The sequence below is a fragment of the Pristis pectinata genome, chromosome 6 (genome assembly GCF_009764475.1).
Source record: "Pristis pectinata isolate sPriPec2 chromosome 6, sPriPec2.1.pri, whole genome shotgun sequence".
In the NCBI taxonomy this organism is placed as follows: domain Eukaryota; kingdom Metazoa; phylum Chordata; class Chondrichthyes; order Rhinopristiformes; family Pristidae; genus Pristis; species Pristis pectinata.
Window position 1 is genome coordinate 25,812,467 of NC_067410.1, and position 12,023 is coordinate 25,824,489.

Below are 12,023 nucleotides of genomic sequence, written 5' to 3' on the forward strand. Positions count from 1 at the left end.
AAGATCTGACTGTGCCCCACTGCATCTGAATTGGATTGTTGCCTTTTACTTTATCCATGATTCTATTATCAGCATGAACTTATAGACCATACCATTAACAAGAATAAGTTGTGAAAAGCAATGGCCTTGGCAATGATCCCAAAGACATTTTGTAAATGGTTCCCATACAAAGCCATCGCCAAATTGCCATCATTAATAATAAGCAAATGCTTACAATAAAGAACTAGTGCCTGTGGAGAAAGTTGACAGCTCAGCTTGATTACCTTTCATCAGAATGATCCCGGTACGCGAGTTTGTCAGATTGGGACATTGGCCCCATTTCTTATTCTGCACGTTACCCGACCTGCCGAATGTTTCCAGCATTTTGTGCTTGTGTTTCAGACTTCCAATATTGACAGTAATTTGCTTTTGAATCAGATCAGCCACGGTCTTGGTGACTGGCAGAGCAGGCTTGAGGGCCCATGACCTCCTCCTGCTTCTAACAGAAGCATTTTTTGTTATCCAAATCCATCTACTCACCAGTCACACATGTATCCTCTCAAGAACTTATTTTGTGACATTTACCAATTTCTTTTTAATGCTCTATGTGGACTTTGTCAGGCCTTTGATACACATCAACCAAATCACCTTAATAATTCAACCAGGTTGGCTGGCAAGACAGGAATTTTTCCAGGGCATTGTAGGGTCACTGATTAATATCACTCATGATCACTCCAAACAATATGCCCATACAGAAATCATGCTTGAGATTGTAGTTTTCCAATCATGTCTTTTTGAAACAGCATTACAGTAACCTGCTCCAGTCCACAAGAACAATTTTTAGCTGGAATGGGACTTTCATATATGTAGGAAAGAGATTCACTGAGCACATCCTTCATTCTTTTCAGGATTGACAATATTTTAAAACATTTGATTTTCTTTTCACGTTTCTCCTTTTGTCTATATATTGAATAAAGACAACATAATGGAATATTACCAAACCAAATGGCAAAAGGAAGTAGTTTACAACATGTATAGTTGAGGTGTTAATTATAGTATCTATCCATTGACATTAATACAGCGCTTACACGATCAAAGTCAGTAAACTTCCAGATTAGATCATCAAGAATTTAAATACCCATAAAAAACAAAACAATTTAATTGTACTGACAGTAAAAATGGAGGCCTTATGAAATTATATTTAATATTTATGGAACTAATCCATGGTTAATACTAAATAGTTTGTAAAAACTATACCTTTATAACAACCCCCATCGTGGGAAGATTTAGTGTTCTTCCTGGGATTGGTGCAGGCCAATGATCTAGATCATGACATGCTGGAAAAAAGGAAAATTAAGTTATTGGTTGATCATTTTGACAGATTTGACAGGTCAAGATTTGCATTCAAATTTGAATAGTAATAATGCAAAACAAAAAGATACATTTCTGTATTAGACCAGATGCAGATTTGTTTCGCTTTATTGTTAATTACTAGTTGTAAAAATAGAATGTTCTAGCCAAATTGGTTGTCAAATACATGCTGCAATCATAATTAGCAAGTGTGTCTAAAATGAGAATCCTTATGGTAGGTATTCTGGATACTTGGCATTTGGATCCGATGAAAGCATACAATAAAAGTTCTTGATCTTAGATGTAGGATCAAAGGATGTAATTACTGGGGATTAAGTGCTTTCTTACAGGATTGAAGGAAAGTTCAGCAACGTGCACTATTCTTCTGAATTTCTTGGAAGCCAGTCACAGAAGAAACAACCAGGTTTTGGTAATGGTTTGTGGGGAATACAAAGGAGGATGCTTTCTTTTTAACCCATTTGCTCTCACAGCATATGTTTTTTGTGGCTCCAGGATGATACTGATTTGATTAGGCCCAATACCACAATAATTACATTTTAGTGATTATCAGCAGTGCCTTCAGCTGCTTCTGCTTCAGAAATTGCTCACCTCTGCTATACCAGCTCATTTAGCTTCAAGACATTCCTCCAAATCATGCTGTTAAATTTTATTTAGCTCAATATCAAATTTTATTTGATGGCACTTCAGTAAAGTGCCTTTGGATATTTTACTGCATTGACTGCACAGTAATCAAAATAAATTTCCCCATCATCTTTATTGTAATATTTTTCTCCACAGTTCTCAAAATATACCTGCCAGTGCTGCTCCTCTGAATTGTTGGATTCCTACAGTGCAACTAGGTTACAAGTCATTGCTGTATGCAATAATAGGTAACTGCAGGCGTAGCTCAGCAAGCTTATCTTCAGACATACTACAATGCATATACAAATCACGATTCTCACCAGCTTCCAGAAAAGGCTCATTTTTGTCAAAATATTCTGGTGCAATCAACTTCAACAGGAAATGGAAAAAGTTAACATATGGAAGTTTACTGATCAACACCAGTGACTGCAAGAGGAAAAAATACATTGTTAGTGAAAATAGATAATTGTGCTTCTTTCAAGTCAAATTAACATCATTTTTTTGCCAAAACTTTGACTTTAGCAACACCCAAGTTTAAAATGGAGATAAAAATGCATTAATTTCCAAATTAACATTCAAGTTAGTAAATACAAAAGAAATTTGTATTACACAAAATCCTTTCAAGTATTTACCTTACTGGAACATCTTTAAGCAGAGAAAAATGTAAACATACATTTTCTGACAATTGTCACATTAACATTTGTCAAAACTTTGGTAATCATTATCATGCAATGCAATGAACATAATTTTAATTGGCCAATGAGACAGTTTATTAAGGTTAGAAAAGGTGGTCCTACAATGGATGTAGAAGGTTGGGGGACTCTTATCCTACCCCATCACGTACACCATCAAATCTATTACCTTTGGATAGATAGCAGAACAGTAATCCACAAGAAAGCTTTATTTTTTGATGTAGTCAGTAGTGCACTTACCTTAAGGTACCACATGGACCTCGGTCTTTCCGTATCAGAATCAAACAAGTGCTAATGTTAGAATAGCATCTTCAAACGTACTTATACAAGTCCCTAACCCATTTTAACATGATTTTTAACATCTCTATTCATGACTTTAAAATGCCAATTTTTCTTTGTTGTAGTAGCTATCCAGCTAGTTTCATTCTCATGTCCTTTTCACTTTGTTTTCAAATTTTTGTCCACTTTTTATATATCATCATAGATTTGGCTACAACCAGCATTTCGGCAAGGGTAACCCAAAGCCTACCAACATTATGCCAAAAAAAAAGTTCATCTGACTTCCACTTTAGTTTTTTGGTGATGAGCTTAAATTTATGCCTTGAAATCAAAATTTTTTGAAGAAATCATTAGCTGAACTGGACTATCAATATCTAATACCCTTCTTGAATAATGGGATTAAATTGACAACTCCCAGTAGTATGCTTCTTAACTAAATCTGTTTGAGGGAATTATTTTTTCCCTAGATTACCTTTTCAGAATTCATCATTTTGATTACTTTTCAGATCCCATTTTACTCTAGTGACATCTAAGTCACATCCCATATTGAGCTTGTTTTACAAGGCAATTAGAAACAAAAGCATAAAAAACCTAGTACTGCATAAAATCTAGGTGACAAATGTATGAAGGACTGAACAAGCTTTGGTTTGCTGGATTAAGTTCCGTTTGCAAAACTCAGTGGATTTACTTCATTTTCATCAGCCAGCCACTCTTATTCCACCAACTTTTGTTTTTAAGCAAACCTTTGCCAATATAGAAAGGCAAAATACTGCAGTTGCCAGAAATCTGAAATACAAAAAGAAAATGCACAGCATTCTCAGGTCAAGCAGCATATGTGCTAATGCTGCACACTAACCAGCCACCAGGAGGTATGTGAGAATCACATATTTAATGAAAAAGTCCAAAAAGGCAGTAATCCATTATCTTAAAATGAATCTCTGCATTTGTGCTTTTTAATGCAAGGTGATCGATAGATAATGCTAGAGCAACTTGTAGAACTTGCATGATTTTATCTACTGGGACATATGTAATCTTCCTTAGAACAATGGGGATTAAAAAGAAAGTTTTTATTGCATTGGGTATTAAAAGAATATCCTTAAAGCATTACTAAATAAACTACACCTGAAAGAAGTTTAATTTTAGAAATGGAATACAAAACCTGTTCTGTAACTCCCTTACCTGTCTCAGCTTGCACCAGTTTATTGTGAGAAACCATTTGTATTCAATAAATACGGTATTTGTATTCAATTTGTAAACTGTTTGTATTCAATAACTTCTTACTAAATAAATTTTTGATTAGCAGCATAGATTGAGAATTGGTTAAGAGACAGAAAACAAAGAATGGAACCAGTGTGAGTACACAGTGATTGGGTTTTTGGGCCCATGTATTCATAACTTAAATCAATGATTTGGCTGACAGGACCAAATATCACTTTTCTAGGTTTGCTAGAGGTGGGAATAGGGAGGAGGATGTAAAGAGGCTTCAGGAGGACATTGACAGGAAGGAGTGGGTAAGAACATGACAATCGGAACATGTGGAAAAATGTGAGGTCATCCACAGTGGTGCACAAAACAGAAAAGCAGAGCAATTTGGTAACATATTGGGACATGTTGATGTTCAAAAAGGACCTAGATGCCCTTGTAAACAAGTAATTGAAGATGTAAATGAAGATATAACAAGCCATGACTAAGGGAAATGGTATGCTGGCTTTTATTATGAGAGGATTTGAGTGCAGGAGTAAAGATGTTTTACTGCATTAATATAGGGCTTCGATAAACCTGCTCTGGGAATATAGTCTAAAGTTTTGGTCTCATAGAAACAGAAATGTAGAGCAAAGGAACAGACCCTTTAGCCCATCACCAAGATGCCAATTTAACCTAATCCCATCTGCCTGCATATAGTCCGTATCCCTCTATTGTTCATGCCTGTTCACGTGTCTGTCTAAATGCCTCTTAAACATTGCTATTATATCTGCATCTACCACCTCCCCGGCAGCATATTCCAGGCACCACCGTGTATAAAAAAAATTAGCCTTGCACATCTCCTTTACACTTTCCTCCTCTCACTTTAAACCTATACCTGCTAGTATCTGACAATTCCACCCTGGGAAAAAGACCTTTTTATGCCTCTCATAATTTTGTATACTTCCATCAAGTCACCCCTCAGCCCCTGACACTCCAGAGAAAACAATCCAAGCTTGTCCAACCTCTCCTTATAACTAATACTTTCTAATCCACGTGACATCCTGGTGCACCTCTTCTGCACCCTTTCCAAAACCCCCAACATCCTTCCGATAGTGTGGCAACTAGAACTGCACACAATACTCCAAACGTGGCCTGACCAAAAAATTTTATACACCTGCAAGACGACTTGCCAACTTTTATATTCAGTGCCCCAAATGAAGAAGACAAGAATGCCATAGGCCTTCTTTACCACCCTACCTATTTGTGTTGACACTTTCAGGAAGCTATGGACTTGCACCCCAAGATTTCTCTGTATGTCATTACTCCTAATGGTCTTGCCATTTACTGTATACTTTCCTCTTGCATTCCACCTCCCAATATATAGGAGTTATAGAGTATTACAACATGGGAACATATATATTAACAACAGGGGTTCCAGCACTGATCCTTGTGGAACACCACTGGTCACAGACCTCCAGTCAGAATAACACCCCTCTACTACTACCCTCAGTCTTTTAAGACCAAGCCAATTTTGGATCCAATTTACCATCTTATCGTGGATCCCACGTGACTTTAATCTTCTGGACCAGCCTGCTTTGAAGGACCTTGTCAAGCATTTTACTAAAGCCCACATAGACAACATCTACCGCCCAACCCTCAATCATGTGTCACTTCCTCAAAAAGCTCAATCAAATTTGTCAGACAGGACCTCCCCCACATAAAGCCACGTTTACTATCTCTTACTAGTCCATGCTTTTCCAATTGTAAGTCCTGCCCTTATGAATCTTCTCCAATAATTCCCCTGCCAACGATGAAACATTCATCGGCCTATAAACTTCCTGGTGTGTGCCTGTTGCTCTTCTCAAACAAAGGAAGAGCATTGGCTTCTGGGGCCCCACTTGTGGTTAAACAGGATAGACATCTCTGTCAAGGCCTTAGCAGCCTTTTCCTTTGCTTCTCCAAGTATCCTCGGATAGATTCCATCAAGCACTTGGGACATAAGCACCTTAATTTTTTTTCCAAGGCACCCTACACCTCCTTCTCCTTAATATTAACATGCTCTAGAATATTAATATACCCCTTCCTAATCTCACCATCATCCATGTCCTTTGCCTGATGCAAAGTACTTATTAAGGATCTCACCCACTTCCTCCAGCTCCACACACAAATTCCCTCCTTTGTCGTTGAGTGCACCTATTCTTTGCCTAACAACCCTCTTGCTCCCAATATACATACAAAATGCCTTGGGATTCTCCTACTTACCAAGGACATTTCATGGCCCCTTCTAGCCCTCCTCATCCCTTGTTTCTTTCCTGCTTCCTTTATATTCTGTCAAGGGTTTTGTCCGATTTCAGCTTCCTAAACCCTACATATGCTTCTATTCTTTATGACCAAATGTACAATATTTCATCATCCAAGGTTTCTGAACCATGCCAACCCCACCGTTCATCCTCACAGGAATATGCTGGTTCTACATTCTAATCAATTGGCCTTTAAAAAAAAACTTCCACGTGTCAGATGTGGATTCACCCTCAAACAGCTGTTCCCTAGCTACTTCCCCTATTTCTGCCAAATACTGTTGTAATTATCCCTCCCCCAATTTAGCACTTTCACCCAAGGACTATTCTTTTCCTTATCCATAACTACCTTGAAACTTTACAGAATTATGATCACTGTTACCAAAATGCTTCCCCACTGAAACTTCAATCAGCTGGCTCAGCTCATTTCATAATATAAAGTACAGGCCCATCCCTAGTTGGACAATCTACATATTGTTTCAAGAAATCCTCCTGGATGGACCCAACAAATTCTGCCCCATCTGAACCCCTGGTAGTAAGGGAATCCCAGTCAATGTTGGGCAAGTTAAAATCACCTACTATGATAATTCTATTATTTTGACATCTTTCCATGATCTGCCTGCATATCTGTTCCTCCAGCTCTCATTGGCTATTGGGAGGCCCATAGTATCACCCCATCATAGTGATTGCACCTTTCTTATTACTGTGGTTTCCTTACTTGGGAAAAAAAAACTGATATACGTGCCATAGAGAAAGCTTAACAAAGATCGACCAGACTGGTTCCTGGCATGGCATGTTTTCTATACAAGGTGAAACTGAATAGACTGGGCTTGTATGCTTTAGAACTTAGGAATAAGAGGTGATCTCATTGAACGTAGGAATAAGAGGTGATCTCATTGAAACATAGAGCTCGACAAGGTGGGTGAATGGAGGATGTTTCCCCTGGCTGAGGAGACTAGAACCAAGAGTCACTAGTCTCAAAACAAAAAGTTAGGGAAAAAAATGCACTTAAGACCGAGAGGAGGAGAAATTTCTTCATTCAAACAGTGATGAATTTTTGGAAATTTCTAATGCGGAGGGCTGTGAAGGTTCAATGTAGTTCTTTAAAAACAAAAATCAATAAATTTACATACAAACATCCAGATTGGGAGTAGGAGTTAGCCTGCTCCATCTTTTAATAAGATCATGGCTGATCCAATTATAAACTCAACTCTACATTCCCATGTGGTAAACTTTCATCCTCTTGCTTAAGAAGCATCCATCTACCTCTTCCTTGAAAATATACGAATATTTCTGCTTCCACTGCCTTATATAAAGACTCTCAAATCTCAAAAAAAAAGTGCCTCATGAGTCTTAAGTGGGCAAGCTTTTATTTTTATACATTGACTCCTTGATCTAGATTCATCCATAAAGAGGAAACACACCCTCCAAATTCACCTGATCAAGACTTCTCAGGATCTACACTGGGGAAGACCAATACTTATTACATAACCTCTTTGAAGAATACATCTATTTAGTGCACCAGGGGGAATCTGAGCTTCTAGTTGTCCACTTTAATTCTCTATCCCACTCCCATATGAATGCACTGTTTTTGACCTTCTAAGCTGTTCCAACAAATATGAATGTACACTCAAAATTAGCACATCATTTTCCAACCAAGAAGAGCTTTCTGGACTCAAAAGTAGTTAGAACATTAGTGGTTAATTTTCTGAAATTGCTGTTTCTCACATAGCAAGCATTCAGATTCAACCTCCACCACCACCCCCCCCCCCCCCCCCCCCCCCCCCCCAACCACCACACTTCTCTGGTATTCCAGATTTCATTCATCTCCTCACATTCCTTTACTACTGTCTTTCAGCCAACACCACAGATCAGTGGTCTCCATCTAATCACAGTCTTTCCTTCTTGTTCTCCCTGGCTCCCCACTCCATTACCTGCAATTTAAAACTTCTCCAGATCTGATGAAAATACATCAACTTGAAATCTACCTGACTTGCATTCTCAACATTTTCTGTTTTTATTTCAGATTTCCAGCATTTGTAGTATTTTGCTTTTGGATTGTTTTCAAATCAATTAATCCCTGATCCAACTGCTGGACCAGTTTATGGTGGCCTGAAGATCACTCTGATGTTTTGAAAAGGGACATAAATTTTATTTGCGCTTTACTTAATAGTGGGGATTCTGATTTGTTTGGAGCGTATGAGGCTAAGGGGTGACCCTGTGGAGGTTTATAAAAGCATAAGTGCATAGACAAGGTATGTGGTTACAGCATTTTTCCTAGGACGGGGGAATTTAATGTGCATTGATTTAAGGTGAGAGGGTAAAGATCTAAAATTGACCTGATGGGGACCCTTTGCCTCAGTGGGTGGTGGGTATATGGAATTAGTTGTCAGAGGAAGTGGTTCAGGTGAGTACAATCACAATGTTTAAAAGACATTTAGACAGGTACATGAATAGAAAAGGTTTAGAGGGATGTGGACCAAAGAGGGGAAATGGGACTAGCTCAACATGAATACTTAGTCAGCATGGAGGAGTTGGGCCAAAGGAGCCGTTTCCGTGCTGTATAATTCTATGACTCTGTTAAGAAAACAACACCTCCCATCAGGCCTTTATGTTGACCCCAGCAGGACTCCTAGCTCCCCTGGCACTCAAGACTTCCCTCTTGGCATTTATTTCAGAGAAATCACTCTCACTAAATCCAATATTCTCCCCCTCTTTCTGGAAACCACTCTCTCATCCATTGTGGCCAGAGTGCATATTGCTGTTGTCTGGTTGCCATGGGAATGTTTAAATGGGCTGACATCTTTCTCAGATTGGTGCACAGCAAATAACCAGAAGCAGTGTTCTACTCAGTGTAGTCTTGTTGGAAAGTATGCAGGTCCTACTTCAGTGCACGTTTCTGTGTTTAAACCACCCTAGTGCTGTTTCAGGTATCTCTTTACCAATTTCACGATTTTCTTTTTGCAGGAGACCCAAATAGTTACTACGGCTAGATGCAATAATGGTTTAGCTCACTAAAAATAGGTGAAACCCTATATCTAAGCACATCTCTCATCTGTGCATCCTTAATTTGGAGTGTTTTCTTTCCAGACATAAAACTCGTGACTCATATGCAAAGGAAATGCTGATTCCTAAATGGTTCAATATGATATTTTGATAGGTTGATGTTCCAATAGATTATCAAAATAAATCTTTAGAATAATTGGGTTAAAAATCAGATTGGGTGTAATTTGACAAGTAAATATCTTCATTAATTTCACAGAAGAAGGGACAACAGGTAATTAACTCTTTCAACAAGACCTATGCAAATGTGCTTTAAAAGTGTCCATGATGACATACATCAGAACGGATTAGGTTGGGTTTCTTGCTAATCTGTGCTTCTGCAAATGGCATCATGCCTCTCAAGTATGCTGCCTTCTTTCTGGTCAGGACTCTTTACCATTTTAAATCCTTAATCTATTTCAAAATTCAAAGTTAATCCTCAATAATGTAATTTTATATTGATTGATTGGGATCATGACAAAACTAAGAGAGAAATGTTTATGGATCCAAGTTACAGGTAGGGAGTGCCATTCTCCTAGGGTACCTACTATAAATATCTAACATTACAATTAAGTACATTGCAGTTTGCAGACACCAAAAATGCACCCTGCAAGATATATATGCTCCCCAACTATACAAACAGCTGATAAAAATCTCTCTCATACTGTTCATTAAACATTAAGGATCAGCTTGGCATATTAGTAGCATTCTAATTTGAGTTGTCCAGCACTTGACATGTAGTTGAGGTTAATATCCAAGTACAATGCTGATAAACATAGTTAAGACTTTAAATCAAAATCCAGCTTTCTGTTCCACTGCACAGAAGCATTTTTCAAATAGTTGGCATTTTTTGTTTGGCCAACATTAATCTTCTCTCTGACAATATATTAACATCCATTATTTTGTTGTTTTTATGAAAAAAACAACTAAATGAAGCATTTACCTTTTGAAAGTAACCCCTTTTTAAGGATTTGTCACGAACTTGTCTAAAGTAAACATATCCATAATAATGTGCAGAATCTTTCTGTTAAAATAAAGGAATACAACAATGAGGAAATAGAACAGATGCAAATCCTTTTCCAAAAGCAAATTATTTCAGCTGAATAGATGAGTAATATTTCTTTATTTATCCTCTTATTGATAGTCCCGGTGTGCCATTGACATTTCTGGAGAACTGTTCCAAGGCTTTCTCCCTCCTCCTGCCCCCAACACCCCCCTCCAACCCCCACCACAAGCAGAACAGAGTGCTTTTCTTTCTCTGTAGCTTTATAACAGTGCAGCAGGAATTGGTAGATCACTGCAAGTTCACCCTGGCATGAACCCATGTTCCATCACTGAGCAAACCAGAGTCAAAATATTGCTTTTTTGAGAATTATCAATTAGAAACTGTTCTGAAAAAGTTAAATTTTTGTCAATTTAAGAATGCCTTCTTATAGAGATAATGATTTTTTCTCCCTTTTGATTTAATTGGGACATGTTTCTTACTGGGAATGGGCTCTGATTGGGTATATTTGTAAGTAAACTGGAATACAATTTCCACCAGTCACACTTAAACATTTAGAAAGATAGCAAAACAATTTTATTGAGAAGCATTGTAAAGTTGCAAGATGGACTTCCAAAGAATAGTGCGATACAAGTGCAACTATCCTCCATGTGTTCCACGTTCATATGCAATCCCTGACCTCACTCATCCAGAACAGAATGGGGACAAACAATGTTGTTTCATTCACATAAACTCTCCTTTCAATCTTCCCTACTGTTTTATATTATCTCACCTCTGATAAATTCCCCACTGGAGTGATCTATAGGTTGAGGAAGAAATTATTCAACCTTCATCACCTCCACTCCAGTACCAAGGTTGCTCCAACCTCAGACGTTGAGCAACAGCACGCAGATAATGCTTCTGCATGTTCATACCGAGGACAAGCTCCAAACCATAGTTTATTCCTTCAACAAAATGTACAGGAAGCTGGACCTTCTACACTAAATGCCTGGAAGACAGGTCCTTCACAAATCTGTCCATGATGCACAACAGTGCATCTCAACAATCAAGATCCAGGATGAGACCCTGGGCAAAGTAGATCACTTCCCATTTCTTAGGAGCTACCTCCAGTGCCTTCAGCTGCCCAAAGAAAGAGCATTCAAGGAAATGAGCATTTAAGGAACACGACTTCAAGCCCAGCAGGAAATGATTTCCACCCTCCTGCATGATTTATAGAAATCAATTATTTACAGTAGGTACCTCAAAGCACTGGAGAAGTACTACTAGTGCTGTATCTAAAAATCTTCCAACTATCAGCAAGATGATGATTACCAGATAATTAACTCCTTCAACAAGACCTATGAAAACATTCTTTAGAAGTGTCCATGATGATATATATCAGAACAGATTTTGCCAGCTAACGTACTATGCATTTGATGAGTCACTCTGAGTATAGAGCATCTTCCTTTAAAGATCAGAGACAAAGCCTCAAAGGAAGTCTCAGACTTGGTCTGAACTGTTACTCCAGATTTCAGTTTACATATTACAGGACTCCTCCGAAATTCAGTTTTTTGC

The 12,023-nt window shown here is 38.1% G+C and overlaps 1 protein-coding gene across 1 annotated transcript in view; it reads right to left on the reverse strand.

The window, feature by feature from the left end:
• Positions 1–12,023, reverse strand: part of dennd6aa (DENN/MADD domain containing 6Aa) — a 52,217-nt gene that overhangs the window by 26,378 nt on the left and 13,816 nt on the right. Inside the window, exons 5-7 of the mRNA XM_052018950.1 lie at positions 10,410–10,490; positions 2,292–2,397; positions 1,237–1,316 (exon numbers count right to left, since the gene is read on the reverse strand). Coding sequence (XP_051874910.1) covers positions 1,237–1,316; positions 2,292–2,397; positions 10,410–10,490 — 267 coding nt within the window. The remainder of the gene's footprint in view (positions 1–1,236; positions 1,317–2,291; positions 2,398–10,409; positions 10,491–12,023) is intronic.